The following is a 17,326-nucleotide window of genomic DNA, read 5'->3' on the forward strand; positions in this document are numbered from 1 at the left end:
GTTTGGAGGGAGCGCAGACTAAGGCTGAAGCTCCTCTGGCTCTGCAACTTCTTCCAGCCCCTTTCCGCCTCACAGAGGCCAAGTGTTGCTCTGGGGAAGTGACTTTGCTACAGCCTAGCTACTGGAAGAGGAGGTTATTTAATCCCTTTATCAAGGTCCAACAGGAAAAGGAGTGAAGCCTGAATGGGTAACATGTCTGGGGGGGAGTGCAGAAGCTAGGAAAACACATGTGCTGCCGAGCTACAGACCTTTGTCCATAGAAAAGCCTTGGTGGCACAAAAAAACCCACTCTGATACTAAAAGTGCTCCAGCTAGTGTGCATTATTTGAGCTAAAGGGGTGGAGTCAACAAAGCCTTGAGCTAAAGGGGGCTGAAGTCAACAAGGCCTTGAGCAGCAATACTGGCAGTGAATCTCAGGACAGTAGTGGTAGAGGAATGGCAGTCCCTTTCACCACAGCCCCTGCAGTAAGTTCCAAGCTCACATGGTGTCACTACTGACAACCCAGGAACACACTGCTGATTGCAGATGAGCACAGGATTAATTCACTTTTGTCTTTTGACTCATTTGGTAGTTTTTAAGGTGGCCCTATTAAAACTTACTGCCAATGACTTTGTTACAAAAAAAAACCCAGACATAATCAGTGATAGAGTTCTGCAATTCTGTTTTAATCAGATTCTGCTCTGCTCTCTTTTAATTTAAATTTAAATTAAAAAGAAAAGAAAGAAAGAAAGAAAGAAAAAGATGACACACTATTTTACCACTCACTCTAGCCTGCATAGCCAGCCTCTGTGCCACTTTGACACATCTGCAGCTAGGATAAACACACAGGCAACAGGGCTGTGAGCTTGATCCATTCCTCTCAACTGAGTGTTAAATTCAATCTATTCTAATTACTAAAATGCCATCACCTGTTTGATCCTTGAGACTTTCCTGACCACCCCCATGTGCAACATATGAGATCCTTTTAAAGTTCAAGGCAGAGTTAGTTCTGCTGAATGATTTCCCCATGGCTCTGTGATTGTGTGCCATTTTAAGGAGCTGTTTCTAAGCTGTGTTCTCATGTAAAATGAAAGAACATCTTAGCTTGTATGCACTTCTGTTTGTGTAACTCCTTGAGGGTCTTAAATCCCTCTTCTAAGGCATGAGCAAGATGGGATCGTGGCTCAGGACTGTTCATTCCCCAGCCCTTTTGCAGCAGAGCTGGAGGAGTGAGACCAGCCACAGCAATGCAGAGTCCTCCACCAGACCTTGCAGAGGTGACAGGGAGAGGTGGTGGGCAGAGGTGAGTTCAGTAAAAGCCTGCAGCTTTGTGTTGTAGCTCTCAATAAACACTCATATGTTGCTTCTCATTGACACCTTTGCAAGGATGGTCTCTTCTTATAGAAATCCTGACCAGATATTCACTCCAAATACCTGCTTGAATTGCTCCAGGTAGACTCACTACCCTTGGTACTTATGATCTGCGCAGGGCACCTGTTTTCTGCTTTGTGCAATTGCTCCACAAGAGAAACGTGTTCACATATACACCCACAGAGACCTTCACCTTCCCAGGAGGTAACAAACGGATATATGTATTCCTTTATATATATATGTGCTTGTCATGGTTTGAGCATGTTTTGAGGTTGTTTTTGTTCAAGGTTTTTTCCAGCCAGGTGGAGGAGGGGAGTCCGGGAGGAAGGAGAGACAGGACACCTGACCCAGGCTAGCCAATGAGGTATTCCATACCATAGCACGTCATGCCCAGGATGCATACCGGGAAAGGGAGAGCAGGAGGGGTGGAGCTCTGGAGGAAAATGGAGGAGGGAGCACGTGGTGCTCAGCCGGGCAGGGTGGAGTGAGTTGTGGGTCGGTGGCTGGTGGGGTGTTGTATTGTTTTTGCTTGTTATTGGCTGTATCATTATTATTGTGTTATGCCTTGGCTATTGAACCGTTCTTATCTCAATCCGTGAGGGCTACATTCCTTGGATTCTCCTTCCTAACTCTCCGGGAGCTGGGGGACTTGGTTTAAACCACGACATTTTTGGCGCCCAACATGGGGCCCGAGGGTTTGAGATAAGAACAGATCTGAGCGGATTTATGGTCTCTTGTCACAATGCTGATTTATTGGCTCTTAGAGGTTTTTCTCTGGATCTCGCGGTTTTGGGAATTTGCCGGGTACTTTGTGTATGGATTGGATGTGTTTGTGTTTGTCAATCATGGGGCTTGGGCTAAAGCTTTTGTTTCACTGTACTTTGTGTCAGAAGCTTGTAATACGGTGGGGCTCCGGCAGCAGGGGGGGATGGACGTGGCCGTGGACTTGGACTTGTACCAGGCCGTCCCGCTGCTCTTCGCCGTCCTTGTCCTTATCCTCGTCGTCGTCTGCGTGAGGCTGCGTGAAGCCAGGAAGGAGCGGCCCCGGGAGCTGCCGGCAGCTGAGGCTGCCAGGGAGAGCTGCACGGGGAGCCAAACGGCTGTGACAGAGCAGCGGGAGCAGGCGGGGGAGGAGCGGAGCAGGGTGGTAGCTGAGCAGCAGGATAAGGCAGTGGGGGAGGTGAGTCCCGCGGCTGTTCCCGACCCCCCAATGGCAGAGAGTGTCCCCCGGAAGTCGCCCGCCGACCCCCAGCAGGATGCAGAAGACTACGCAGCACTTCCCAGCAAGGCAGAGGAGGAACCGAGTCCTGCCGCCGTTCCGAACCCCGCAGCGGCCGAGAATATTTCCCGGAAGTTATCCGCCGAGCCCCAGCAGGATACAGGAGACCAGGCAGCATTTCCCAGCAAGGCAGAGAAGGAAGATCCGGACTCAGGAGAAGAGAAGCTGGTGGTGGGAGAACTGGCAAGCAGGGCATCTACATCAGCCCCAGTCGCAAAAGTTAAACAGAGTCAGGTTTGGGACTTGTCTAAGGTTAGACAAGTACATAGGAGCCCCAGGAGACTGTCCCCAAGGCTGGACAGTCATGAGTGGCAGGGCATGTGGGACAGTATGGCCAGGTATCTGGTCCACTGGGTCCCTCCAGTGCTTTGGAAGCATTGGAAGTGGAAGGCAGCTGTATGGAGTCCCCAGCAGCAAGCTGTAGAACTGCTGAAGGGGACGGTGAATGATTTTGAGCCTGGTGGGCCCAGATACTTCAGGCTATCAGTCCAGAGATGCAACATAGAGATGTCTCATGATCGAGGGGTGGACTTAAGAGTGATGGTGTATTGAAAATGTGGGATCTGGGCATGACGTGAATGGTATGGAATAAGGGGTGGATAATGTCATGGTTTGAGCATGTTTTGAGGGTGTTTTTGTTCAAGGTTTTTTTCCAGCCAGGTGGAAGAGGGGAGTCCAGGAGGAAGGAGAGACAGGACACCTGACCCAGGCTAGTCAATGAGGTATTCCATACCATAGCACGTCATGCCCAGGATGCATACTGGGAAAGGGAGAGCAGGAGGGGTGGAGCTCTGGAGGAAAATGGAGGAGGGAGCACGTGGTGCTCGGCCGGGCAGGGTGGAGTGAGTTGTGGGTCGGTGGCTGGTGGGGTGTTGTATTGTTTTCGCTTGTTATTGTGTTATGCCTTGGCTCTTATCTCAATCCGTGAGGGCTACATTCCTTGGATTCTCCTTCCTAACTCTCCGGGAGTTGGGGGACTTGGTTTAAACCACAACAGTGCTTTTCCACACCAAACATACAGTATTTCATACATGTTCTACTGATAGAAACATAATTAGCTTACATAAGGTTGTAGTTTAAAGAGCTCTATAAGCAATAGTGATTTCTGTACTGTAAAAGCCTTTTGGAAAGATTTAGCTCACAGACATGGTCAACAAACTCCTTGCTCAACTAAAACTTGCTAGCTGATGCCAAACACCAACCCACTACCTTGACATGGACACTTGCTCAAAGTAAGCAGACATTAACTTCCCTCTGTGTTGGCAGAAGCTGATACTTTAGTCTTGACGAGAAGAGATGATAAAATAAGTTGCAGAGGGACTAAAATAGGATCCAATCTGCCATGCCCACGGTGAAGCTGTTCACAACTGCTGTTCACCAGAGCATGACTCATTCTACACAAGCTGTCCGGTAGACATTCCTCCAAGAGCTTTTTCCCTCGACATCCCAGAACCGTAAGAGTAGGAGGTCCCTCCTTTGCATTATCAGCAAGGTGTGGCCCCTCTCTCTCAACCTTGTTGAACATGGAGCTTTACCTCTACTTTAAGGGTGCTCTCAGCATCCCTTCATCTACTGTCTCTCTCCCTGCTCATATGCTCCCTGGGAAATGATTCCTCAGCGAGGAATATGTCCACCCTGCACTACTTTACCCGTTCCATCAGCCCTCCCCAGGAGATGGCCAGGTGGGAGGTGATGACCAGGCAAGCATTAGACATTAGAAATTCTTCACTATGAGGGTAGCCAGACACTGGCACAGGTTGCCCAGAGGAGCTGTGGCTGCCCCATCCCTGTCAGTGTTCAAGGCTAGGCTGGACAGGGCTTTGAGTAATCTGGTATAGTGGAAGGTGTCTGCCTATGGCAGGGGGTTGGAACTGGATGATATTTAAGGTCCCTTCCAACCCAAACCATTCTATGATTCTACAATTCCATGAAACAACAGAGCCAGGCACCTTCACAGAGCAGGTGTGGGAGGTCGCAGAGTGCCAGGGCTGGGCACTTCACCTTGCTGTATTCTGTTTCATGCACGAAACTCAGGCTTTTTCAGCTGATAATTAAGGGATCCTCAGAGGCCTTGTGCTTCCCTATCCTCTAACAAGCATGGTTATGTTACTGCAAAAGTCTTGCTGCAGATGTCAAGGTTGTCTTTTCTATTATGCGCTTGTTTTGTCCTCCTAGGGAACATTTTATTCACCTTGCATGGTGTGCCCACCTTTTCTCACTTACACTTCTGGCTATAGCAAGAGGCACAGATTCTGTTTACATCTCTCACACTCAGCTGTCCTTTGCAGAGCTTTGGTCTAAGAGCTGTGTGCGGATCTGCAAATGGGCTCTCCCCTTTGGATGTGACAGAAAACAAAGCAGTCGAGCCCCACTTCTCTGCTGTATTTATTATTAATGAAGCTGAACACTGGAGCAGTTCAGCTGAAGCAGCACAAAGGAGAAAGGCATGATTCATACCCGCTCTCTCTAATTCCTTGAGTAATTCCCTGGATTCCCAGTGACCCACAATTAAATCCCCTTTCCCTCCCCCTTTTTGTTTTTTAAATCAGAAACAAAACTCTTTCCTGTTAGAGGAAATTTTTATTTATCAGTGGCAGAATGGTCTGCTTATGATTCCATCAGGCCACAAACAAACCAGCCCCACAGTGATACCTGAAATGCAGTATATAGATATAATATAAAGCCTGCTTCAAAGGTGATTTTTTCACATATTGGTCTATTTTTCACAGTAATATGTTGCTTTATACTGCATAGAATGTGTAGAGATTAGCATGCGCCCAAAGCAGCATTCCCCATCCACCATCAGCACACAAAATACCATTGTGACAGTTGGAGACCAGCCCAGTAGCTCTTTCATGGCAGCGAGTTGTGCAGCCCATGGTCGTGGTGCAGCCAGCACCACCCCTGCAGCAAGGGTGGGAGCCCAGTGCCTGTTTCTGTGTAGCTACAGGGAGGGAAAAAGGGGAAGAACTGAGATTTCATCTATCTCCATTCTCCCTGAGTCCAGTACAGCAGAGGAAAGCTTGGGTACCACCATGAGGATACCTTATGCCAAAAGGAGCCAAACCCTAATATCTGTTCCTCAGGAAAAAAAGACACCATTAGTGCTATCAGGGAGGGCTGTGACTACAAAGGAGAGCTGCAGGACTCCACAGAAGCAGCAGAAAATTCTTCCAACATACCTAATACAAACCTCCAGGCTTTTCAGGTTGCCTGGGCATAAAGAGTACCTGTCAAGAGCTTTGGGCTACCTGTCATGAGTACAGGTAGCCCAAAGCCTCACCCTGCTCTCCATGACAATCCCTTCTCATCACTGTTCAGCGTCACCATTGCGCTCACTGTGATATTTGCTGCTCACCAAGCACAAAGCCCTGAGGATTTTGCCAGCCTATCAACCTGCCAGAGAAACATCCTGCATCACCACACACACTTCCTCCAACCTGGCAGCTCATGCAAACAGCCCATCTGTAGCAGGTGTCCCGTGGGAAACAACACCGGGGCATTGCCACCATCCCCAGCCATGGAGCACCAGGACCAGCAAATCCAACAAAGCAGAAGACCTGAGGCTTGGAACCACCTGAGTCAGACATGAAGGCTGAGTCGATCTGCAACAACATACTTTAAAAGGGCATTCCTACTAGTCTCTCTGGACAGTTGCAGGCAGTGAGAACTGCTGGCGGGTTTTAATACTTACGAAAGTGGGGCTTGCACAGAGAATTTTGATGGGGATAAATGGGATAACACTATCAAATACTTCTAATGGAGCCTGAGTTTGAGAGTGGCTGTGCCTACCTGCAGAAATAAGAAACCAGTCCTGACCAGTTCAGTCACAAATCATGCTGCTGGAGGTTTTTCAGCTTAGACAGTCTAATGGTTAAATTGTTTGTACACTAATGGTGTTCACTAATACTAATTACTGACTATGGAGGAGGGCACTAGCTGACAGCCTGGGTCTTATGGCTCCCACAGGATGGCTCCTACAGCCCTGCTGGGGACACTGCCTGGCACCACATCTGCCCTGGCCTTGCAGTGCTGTCAAAGGTTGCAGATCAGAGGCTGCAGTTTGGTGCAAACAGCATAGCATCTTACTCCCTTTTTGGGAGATCCTTTGAATTTACAGACTGCTCCATCCAGTGCTGGCTGGTTCCAAGTGAGGGGTAGTGATGGTCCACAGAAACCCACAGGAGCACAGCAGGTTTCTCTTCTGCTAGCACCACCTGGGAGACTTTTAGGGCTGCATTTCAGCCTCAGGGCACCGGCAGTTTCAGGGGAACCTGTCCCTCTGATGACTGCAGAGCAGCTGGCACCCATTCTGCGTGCTGCATTCAGCAATGAGCAGCTGCTCTGGATAGGTCCAAGCAAGTCTGCTGCAGCACTGTGAGCAAGAGAGCAACTGCACAGCCTAAAGAGGTACATAACTGCCTCAGAACAGAGTGGCGTGGTTTTGTTGAGATCTGTAGCTCTTCAATCCTCTCCAGAGCAGCAGAGTGCCTGTGGTTGAGACATTCCTTCAGTGAAGCTTTGTTCCTCAGTTCCTCCCATTTCTCCCTCTCTGTCCTCAGGCCTCCCAGCCCCTCTGCTTCTTTTCAGCACAAAGGCCCAGGCACCTATGGTAGCAGGGGACTTCGGTGATCAGAGGACACAGCAGGAGGTTGTGTCTCTGCTAAGAAGGGTCAAAACCCTGGGCCAGATTGCAATAACTCCTTTCCAAGCTGTTTCCCTTTTTTCCTATAAATTTTCTCGAAACATTTTCCCTTTCTCCAGTGCATTTCCCTGAAGGTTTCATGCTCGACTTCAAGGCAATCACAGACAGAGGTTTGATGGGTTTCATTGAGATCTCATTAGCTAATTGCACCTGAAGGTGACTTACATGAATAACCTTCAGCAAAACCAGTCGTGTTACAGAAAGAACTTCTAAAAAACCCCACTAGCACAAATAATAGAATAAAGCAACCCCTAGCAGACACCCACTGTTAGCTAAGCACACTCCTACACACAGGCACTAATCTGTTCAGTTAAATTCAAGTGTACTGGAAGGTGGCACTCACTACCTGTGCTTCTCCTCATTCCACATGGCACCTTGACCTTCCCACAGCCAGCAGAAGGGTGGGAGACAGAGCCCCCAAGAAGGGCATTTGCCACTCATTTTGTGTTTGGAACACATTGTGAACCATCAGGCTTCTTTGATGGACAGTATTTGCCAGGGAAACGATGCCTCTGGCAAAGAAGCTTTTTCCCCTGGGCTCCAGGAGAGAGCTGCTAATTGTAAGCAGTGGAGACCCGTAGCCTCCTGCCACCACAAAACATAGCTCATTTATCAGTTGCTGCATGGCTGATCTCTAACTCTGGAACCTGTGAGCCAAATTTTACCACATTTAGGAGCCTAAATTTCTAGTAGTTTCATGAAATAAAACCCAGCCAGCTGAAGGAGGAGAACCCCACACGTGCATCTACCCATGCAGGGAAGGCTCAGCTGGGGGCTTTGACTTTAGGAAACACATCAGTGCTCCGGCATGTGTCCAGAAAACTGCCTCTCCCTCCAGACAGGGAGCATTTCTTGCAGTGTGGGCAGCGCAATGCTCCCTGCTGCACGGGTTTCCGCATGCTGTCACCCAGGGAGCAAGAAACTGAGGGAAGGGGCCAGGCCTCCCTCCAGTTACTCTTTGTGGGGAGTGCCTAAGCACTAAGCACAGGAGGGAGGCTTTGCAGCTCCTGCCTTCCTTAGGGATGGAGGAAAGATGACATGTGAAGCACAAGCTCCAGGAGCTTGTGAGGTCATCCAAGTGCAAAGTATATCAAACAGCTGTGTGTGGAACTGCAAGACACATGTTTGAAAAGGGACATACACATCTGTGTGCAGCTTAGTTATGCCACAGAGCAGAAAGCAGGAGCCTGACTACCTGAACTGCACCGACTCCTTTCTGAGGCAGAGGCATCCCCTGAGCCAGAGGCAATCTCTCCCCTAGCTGGGCACAGCCACACTGACCAACACAGTGAACCATCCCCATCACACTCAGCTATGAGATGATGGGAGAAAGAAACCAAAACCCAAGCATATTTTGGGGTAAGAGAAAGGAGCAGACTAGCCCAGTCCTTTTAGACATCCTCACCCATCTGGCAGCCTAGTTGATGAAGGCTATTAAAAAAATGGGGCGACACACACAATTACACCCTGCTGCATTAGTTCAGCTGAGGAAAACAGAACCAGTTCCGTACTGCTAATGCAGGATGACACTCAACTGCTGTCATGAACAGCACAATGCAATGGTCAGAGCACTGCAGCCCCATTTCTGCTTCCTGTGCTGTTCAAAGACCAAACCCTCACACTGACATTAGGAAGGACATTAACTGCCAGCACCCCTAAATCCAGAGTGTCCTTTCCCTCCTACAAGCATGTGGAAGGACAGTGCAGAAGATTAATGGAGAATATCAGCTCCGGCTGGAGGCTGTTCCTAGAAATAGAGACAGACAGAAAGCTTTTTGCCTGCAAATACTTGGCTATTTTGCAGTAAATAGCCCTACTGCTTTACGGTTTGACAATTACTGTAATAGGAAAAGCACTTTGAAATAGCTTCCCTCTTTCACCCCACACCCAAATCCCATCATTTGCAGAAAGGACCAGCTCATTCTCAGGCAAAGCTAAATCAAAGTGGAATGCACAAATCATTAAATATCCTTAAGGGTAGGACCTGTGGCTCTAAGCAGTATGTGGCATCCAGCACACACAAGTACATTGCTTACTTGTAATGATGATGTTTCCCCAGATCCTGCTCCCCAGTTATGTACCTGCAAACATAAAGAATGAATGAAGCCAGCTGATACAGCTGCTCGGTCCTGCAGCCTGAATTTGTCACACATCAGCATCCAGTGAGTTGGCTCCTTTGACAGTAGCTTGCTTTGCTGGCTAGACAAAAAGATTGACTGAGGGACTGTGAGATTCCTATCCCCACACAGTAAAACCTTCTCTTGCGTAAGATCTTAACCTGATCTTAACTTTCTCTTGAGTAAGATAAATAGGGCATGTTCCTGGGATCTTGCTAGACAGCAAGATTCCCAGTTGTTAATTTATTTTTCCATGGCATTCTTTTTCCCATCAAACTGAATCCCTAAGCATCACTACCAATCCTGAACACTGTGATTCCAACAAAATCCTTAGCAATACTAAAGTTTGTTTAAATAGACTTCCATTTACTGCTTTTCAAGCATTTTTTAGCCCTTGTACAGGCACAGATTTGTAAGGGACATTTCTCTGTGGCTGCCATCAGTACAGCACCATTGCACATGCACTGTTCACTTACTCCTTCGAAGCATGGCTAGGGCTGCTTCTTCATTTGCTGCAAGCTTTGTCTTCATGATACATGCAATAAACAAACATACCATTTTAAAACCTCACAGAGTGCTTCTGCTCTCCTTCCATGCCATGGCAAAGATCCTAAAACCAAGAAATGCTTGATGTGAGACCCTGTAACAAACCCAGGAGATCTGCAGTCACCTGGATTTTAAAGGTATCTCTACATCAGCTAGTCCTGCTCTTTTCATCAAAGAACGGGCACTGCTCAGTGTCTCTGCACTTAAATGATCCCCTGTATCAAGCAGGCTTTGTATCAGCCTTCAAACCAACACCACAGTTTAGGAGGTCTACCCCTAGCAACGGCTGGGACAGCCAATGCAAGCCACTAACCACAGGCTGAGAATGCAATGGGCTACACACAGCTCTTAGCCTGTTCAACAGTCAGTCAAAGTTTTGAAAACTGAAGTTTGTAAGAGATTTGGAGTATTAGTTTTCTGGGAAGTTTCAACCACCAGAAGGGACTGAAGTTTTTAAGCCACCTTTGACTCTGCCTAGCCCTGTGTGATGATGGCTTATTGGCATTCACCATAAGCAAAGTCCTATATGTGTGCAACACGTGCCAGCTGTACTTTGATTACTATGTGCTGTGTAATCCATGCTTTCTTTTCCAGCTTTTTCAGATAAAAAAATGGTCTGCAATCACAATGAGTATAAATGTTGATATTGTAGGCATTGAAACTCCTTGGATGCTGGAAGAGAACAAGGTAAAGGGCTGGTGGCAGTGAGAAGTTCAGTATGTGGAGGTAACTGTGTAACATGATTGCACAGTGTCTTATCTGCATTCACTGTTGCGCAGCTTACCAGCACTAGAGAGTTAATGCTGTCTGGGGCCACATGTCTTCTATCTTCTCCCTCTCCCTCTCACTAAGGGCTGTTTACCAAGGTATGCACTCATCTTGCTTCTTGTTTAGCAGAGAGGATCATCACGTACTTTTAGTGTCGAAACCTGTGCTAAACTCTGCATTGTATCAAACAATTTTTTTACTTTCAGAACACCCACGTTAAATACATACATAGTTCTTCCTACCACAGTAACTCCAAAGACCTAAAAATATTTGCTTTGTGAGGAGGCAAAAAAAAAAAAAATCATAGCTTTGTATTTTATGAAATGAGACAGAATCAAACTTCAGGCCCAGGGCTTCCTTTAATATTATTTTAGTTGGAGGTTATTTCCCTCTGCCCAGGTTTTGTTCCCAGTTTGTCACTGATTTGGACTTCCTATCACCCTTTATTCTCTCTGCAGATAGCTCAACTACTTTGATAGGAGGAAGCTGGCTATTTTCTTCACCCTGCAAGCTGAACTCAACTGAACTAACTAAAGGCTATTTAAAGGCTTTTACAACACCTCTGAGCAATTTTTTTTTTTTCCTGAGAAATTAAGCAAAATTATTCTCACCTGGTAGAGAAACTGGGCTGGTCATTCCAGTAAACACTGCATGTCCTAGTGGCTGTGACTTTTGCTTGATCTCTCTGCTGCATTGAAAACAAAAGAAACTCCAGCTATTCAGACTATTTGTCTCATCAGGAAATAGAGGAGTCATTTGTTAAACAAATGCATTCAATTCCTAGAGAAGCAGCTGGCTGCAGTGAAACACAGGATCCATTTTGGCTTTGCTCTGAAACTTGCCTATTCTGGTGCATTATTGCCATCCACAAAGACTGCTGTCAGAGGATGTAGGAAGCAGTGGGCAAATCTTGCCAGTTTCAGGCTTACCATGTGCACAGATGTGGTACCTGAGCTGCTTACTGAAAAGGCTGTAGTAGTGCCAACACAAATCTGAGATTTCTGCTTCCCTTTATAATAGCCATGAAAAATAAGACAAATCTGAGATTTCTGCTTCCCTTTATAATAGCCATGAAAAAAAACATTTTCCCATTAGGGCCGGGAATACATGAGGATGAGCCTGTCAAGAATGACAAGCACTACCCAGTTTATCTGCCTTCCTGTGCCCAGCAAAGCATTCAGCAGCCTCTTCTTCCACCATGGTGTGATTAGAAAGGGGTTCTAAGGATGGGTATTCCTTCCAAACTAACTCCAAATCAAAAGAAGGCTCTAAGCAACTTGAGGAAAAAAAATTACAGTCTTTTTTATTTTCAATCAGAAACTATTTTCAGATAAGCAAGCAAACAACAAAACTCTCACTCCTTTCACAAGGAGAGGTGCATGAAACCCACTTCAGCAGCTGGACCTGCATTAAAACCACATTCTTACTCAAGACAACTATAATTTATTAAACTTTTTTTAAAAAATAATTTATCACCAACTTACTTAGAACCAAGGTTGTCTGGTCAATATTTAACTATGGTACTGGTGGGTTTTTTTGTATCCCAGATTATTGCTCCTCTAGACAATCTGTACTCTTTCAGTTTCTTTAAACCTGAAGTTTTATTCTCTCAGGATAGGCTGCTTTTGCCACTGAAGACAATGGTAACATTTCATGAGAACTGAGACTGTATGCCTTTCTATATAACTATACAGCACCTTTGTGGATCAGGCTACTTTATGAAATACTACATTTAATTGACTTTGATGATTTGCCCCTACATTTATTTTGTATTACCTATGCAAAACAGTATGATGACAATTATTCCGGAAATATGCTATCTCTTCAGATGTCACAACTATGTGATGTATGTAAAAAATATTTCCCTTGCAAAAGAAAAATCCAATGAAGTAACTAGGCAGAATCAAACCATGCTTTTATTTCCATTGCATATAAAATTTCATATGAAGGTACTGATGTACATTACTATCCCCTATGCAGTAGAGAGGCTAAGAAACGAGTGAAAGAATAGTCATGTGCAATGTTCACACAAGTTGCCACTCTCAGGACATCCCCAAAGAAGAATGAAATTATAAGAGTAACAAAAAACCCAAAATGAAACAAAACAAAACATTGTTCAGGACTTCTGTTGTTGCAGTATCCATTTTATACCATTCGAAACATAAGCAATCAATTTCCTTTGGGCCAGGGCTGCTAAAATCTACAGTTTGTGTCCAAAGGGAGGCTTTGTTTTCACTGAAAAAGACTCTTTCCTTTCCCAGATAAGTTGCATGCTACAAGGGCTGGGCATCGCTGGAATGGAAGAGAGGTGTTAACCTCACTCTGACCAAGTCATGAGCTCCAAGTACTCTGGAGCAACATGACAAGTCAAACAAACAGCAAAAGATGCTCAGTCCAACCCACAGACTTAATACTAGTGTTATTGAAAGATATAAGGGTTTACCACACTCCTGTAGATCTAAGTGCATTATGCTCTACACACCTGAACAAAGCCTTATGTATATTTATATATAATAAAACTTTGGTTGTCTTAACACTAATATTGGTGTTGGAAATTATTTTGAAAATTAAAGCTGTCTTTTGTTCTGCTTTATGGATTCTGTGTATATGTGATAATTTGTGCTACTGAATAAAAAGGGATATTACAGATGACTGTAAAAGTGTACGAGTTATACCCTTATGTATTAAAATCAAGTGCTTATTAGAGATTCTTTCCAAAGCCGTTTCTGTGAAATTCAGTACTGAATACAGCATCAATTTTTATATTTTTTTAAAGGAGCAAAATATGGTTGCAGTTATCCCCACTGATAGGATGTAAAAGATAATCGAAGAAGCAATACAATTATATTGCCAGGTGTCTGGAAAACCTTGAACTTCCAGTAGACTCTTGAATGAAAGTTCATTGTAGTATCATGCATATTAGCTTGTACAGGTAACCCCATCAGTCAGGAACTAAAAATATGGTAGAAACGCCCAGCCCTAGCCCCATGGCTACCTTACTTTCAAATGCAGCAAACAGAAGGAAAATATTTTTTAAAGTTAAGGCACAGCCCTGGGACCAAAGACCTGCAGCTTTTTTAATAGATACATCTTTATGTACTTTATACTTTTCTTGAATCTTCCATAAACAAGCTCTAAGGTGACACTGAATATATTAAGAAAAAAAAAAAAAAGGGAATATGTATAACACAATCATCATTCTCTTGCCAAGAGTTTCCAAAGATAGCAACACCATCCAGAGAAGGACGATGTTATAGTAAGAACTGATAATTTACATTTAACATTACAGTATGTACATTACAATAAATACATGGTTGTAAACAGACAAACAAGACTGTATTACAGGTAAGGTCATTTGGTGAGAAAAACTCATGGCACAAATAAAATAAATAATGCGTTTAGAAAGAACTGTCAAAGCTTTCTGTAAAATCCATTTCAGTCAAGTGTTTTAAACTTCTGAATGCTATTTGTTCTATTTATATTCTTTCATTAACATTTTAATAACACAAAACAATTTAAGAATTCAAATACAGCATTATTAAGTACAGTAACTTGCAAGCTAAAGTGTACTGTTACAAGCAAGGTGAATTTTCTTCCCACACACACATTCAATAGCTACTCACTGCATTTTTTTTTTATGGCAAAAATATTCAAAACACATAAAGCCACTTGTAAATTGTTTTGTTTTAAAGCAGTGTACAATGCTAAAACACACTTTGGCAAAAGAGGAAAAAGATTGTACAATGCATTATATCCCCAGTTCTAAGAAACGTTATCTTTTCTCCGATTGTCCATATACATGGATGCATTTCTCAACAATGTAATGTCATTCTCTTCATTTACTTTCAATTAGTGCAGATACAAAACGTCTTCAAAAAAACCCTATTGATTATTTCAGAATTCATATTGCTTTTCCATTATTAAGGTTCCAGGCACTCTTGGGGACTGAAAGGACTTCTAAATGGATCGGGTTTAGGAAGAAATTATGAAGAAAAGTAAAAAACTGAGGAAAAAAAAACAAGAGTTCTCTATATTCTCTTTCCTCCTTCAGTATCTTCTGTGCTAAAGCCCTGTGAGGGCTAAAGAAACTATGACCTGGATATAGAACGCAAAATACATTTGAAACCTAAATTATTAACCAATCATTTTTATTCTAGATCTCAGACACTTAGCCACCCTTCCCCCACATTCATATCTGCTAACTTATTACAAAATGAATCCAAAGGAGAAATAACGGCTGTTGCTATCTTCTTTTGTTAGGAAATCATCTTCATATTAACATTTTACAAAAATTTTAAAGAGTGGGAGTCTGCTAGCTTCCGTAGGCTACTAGTTCCTGTCTTGTATGTTCAAACCTGCAAGCAGAGGAAATAAAATTCCTTCTTCTTTCGTGTGATGAAACAACAGGACTGGAAAATGACAAATATGAACTCCTACCTCTCTTTGACTTTTCAAGTTACAGAAGCATTCAGTACCCACCAAACTGAAAAGCAGGATTCCCAGCACAAGCTGGGTAAAGGATGAAAAGGTCTGAGATTGAAATAATGTGGAGTAAACAACTCTCCTGATGCATTACTCATTATTTAAAAACATAAAAAGACAAGACTGACCTGGGTCTTCTTGCAAGACAGACATGAAAAAATAATGCTATCATTACTATTATGTTATACACAGATTAGCAAATGGTTTAGTAGATTATTAACACTTAGAAGTCAAGACCGAGACAAAATTTGAAATATTACACTAACGCTTTTTTTTGCCAGCATAAATATCCCATACATTATATTAGCCTGTTCTTATTTAGCAGTTCTACAGATCCCAGCCAAAAACAGCCTGAGAATCACTTTTAAGAGGGACAATTTTTTACAGCAGAAGAACTGCTTTTGTATTAAGATGACAGTTCATTACCTTTCTTTTTTAAGTCCTCCTTAGCTGCAGGACTAGGGCTCTAGTCCTGCAAATTCTAGTCTTAGTGGTCCAAGATCGTTTTGCTGGGACCACTTCGTGTAATAAGACAGAATTGGCAGGATCAGGCCACAACAAGGGCAAAATCAAAACATAAGTTCCTGTAATACATTTGGGAAAATTGTGATGAAAAGCAAACACACAAAACAAACTATCATCCTGCAAGACTTTTATGTAACAAAAGATATTAATGGAATTCACTAATATATAAAATACTTTTACAGCTGAATATTACCATGAGATTCTAAGGTGCAAAAAAATAAGGAGAAAAAGTATTATCCAGTGTAGCACAGATTTGTACTGAAAACTTGCAAGTTACTCTTTGTAAAAAAAAAAAAAAAAAAAAACAAAAAACCAAAACAAACAAAAACAAAAAAAAAAAAGAAACCAAAATAAACCCAACAAAACAAAAAAAAACAACAACAAACAACAAAAAAAGTGGCAGATGAAATCTGAAAGTGTTTTTCTTTAAATATAATACCTCAGTATGATTAATAATAAAAGTAAGCTCTACAAAAGGCCTCTCTTCTACATAATATACAAAATGCAGAGGTTAGTGCAACCCACTGGGTCACACCTTTTTCAATCACAATCAGGAAGATTCAAAAATCACAAAACTAAAATTTTGCAATTATCATAAGTCACCTTCCTGTTGGTAACAGAATCATGTTGTGTCTCATTATTTATGACATTTGTTTTCCAGTAGGAACCTCAGTTTATTTTTGTCTGTTTCCTTTCATGACAAACATTATCCAATGCTTTGCTTGAATTCAAAAATTATCAAAGCATATTAGCATTCGATTGACAGATGCTACTCCTCTGAAAACATTTGCTTTATTTAATCCTACCTGACAAATGGAGAGCTTATGAAGATGTAATTTATGGATGTTCCTGCCCCCGCTTTCTGATGCCATGCAGGTGAAAATTTCTTTTTCAATATTCCTGAGTGCCAAACTGAATCATCAACATCAGTTTTGATCAACAAACATCCTGGGAGATGACACTGAGTTGTGACTATGATTGTAGTCTATGTTATATGACATAGGCTACTGATGACGTTCCAAAAACCATTACCCAATTAAAAAAAAAAAAAAAAGGAGAAAAATGAAAATAAAAGGAGAAAGAAAAGAGAAGAAAGGGAGAGAGAAAGAGACTGCATCCTCCTTGCTACGTGTTAGGAGTATGGCCTTCTACCACACAAGGTTCTGTCTGGTTCTCCTCCTCTTCTACTTCTTCCCCTACTGGCTCATCAAGAGGAATTTCTGTGGATTCTGAATCCTGGGTGCAAAGAGTCTTGGAGTCACTGCAGCTGGTGTCTTCTTCTACTTGACTTCCACTGTCCTTTTCTGTGTCTGACTCACCATCTTCCTCCAGTGTTAGTTCAAACTGGAATTTTTCAGTTTGCGTCTGCTTACTTTCTTCCTGGTCATCAGCTGCAGGAGAAGGACTTTGAGGGATTGTGCTCTGGTACCATTCTCGATTGTCCTCCAGTGTATCTAAGATTTCCTGGGCATCTGGGTGAACAAGATCTGCCCATGTCTCCCACAGAGGATGAACAATATAGTCTATAAAACCCACCTGTTTCAAATAATACA

At 43.5% G+C, this 17,326-nt stretch overlaps 1 protein-coding gene across 6 annotated transcripts in view; it reads right to left on the minus strand.

Annotated features, from left to right (window-relative positions):
- Nucleotides 1–16,898: 16,898 nt before the first annotated feature.
- Nucleotides 16,899–17,326, minus strand: part of PDE4D (phosphodiesterase 4D) — a 397,194-nt gene continuing 396,766 nt past the window's right edge. For all 6 annotated transcript variants that reach the window (XM_031051530.2, XM_034072748.1, XM_034072749.1 and 3 more), the window contains one exon: nt 16,899–17,309. In XM_031051530.2, coding sequence (XP_030907390.2) covers nt 16,899–17,309 — 411 coding nt within the window. The remainder of the gene's footprint in view (nt 17,310–17,326) is intronic.

Source organism: Melopsittacus undulatus, chromosome Z, assembly GCF_012275295.1.
Source record: "Melopsittacus undulatus isolate bMelUnd1 chromosome Z, bMelUnd1.mat.Z, whole genome shotgun sequence".
In the NCBI taxonomy this organism is placed as follows: Eukaryota; Metazoa; Chordata; class Aves; order Psittaciformes; family Psittaculidae; genus Melopsittacus; species Melopsittacus undulatus.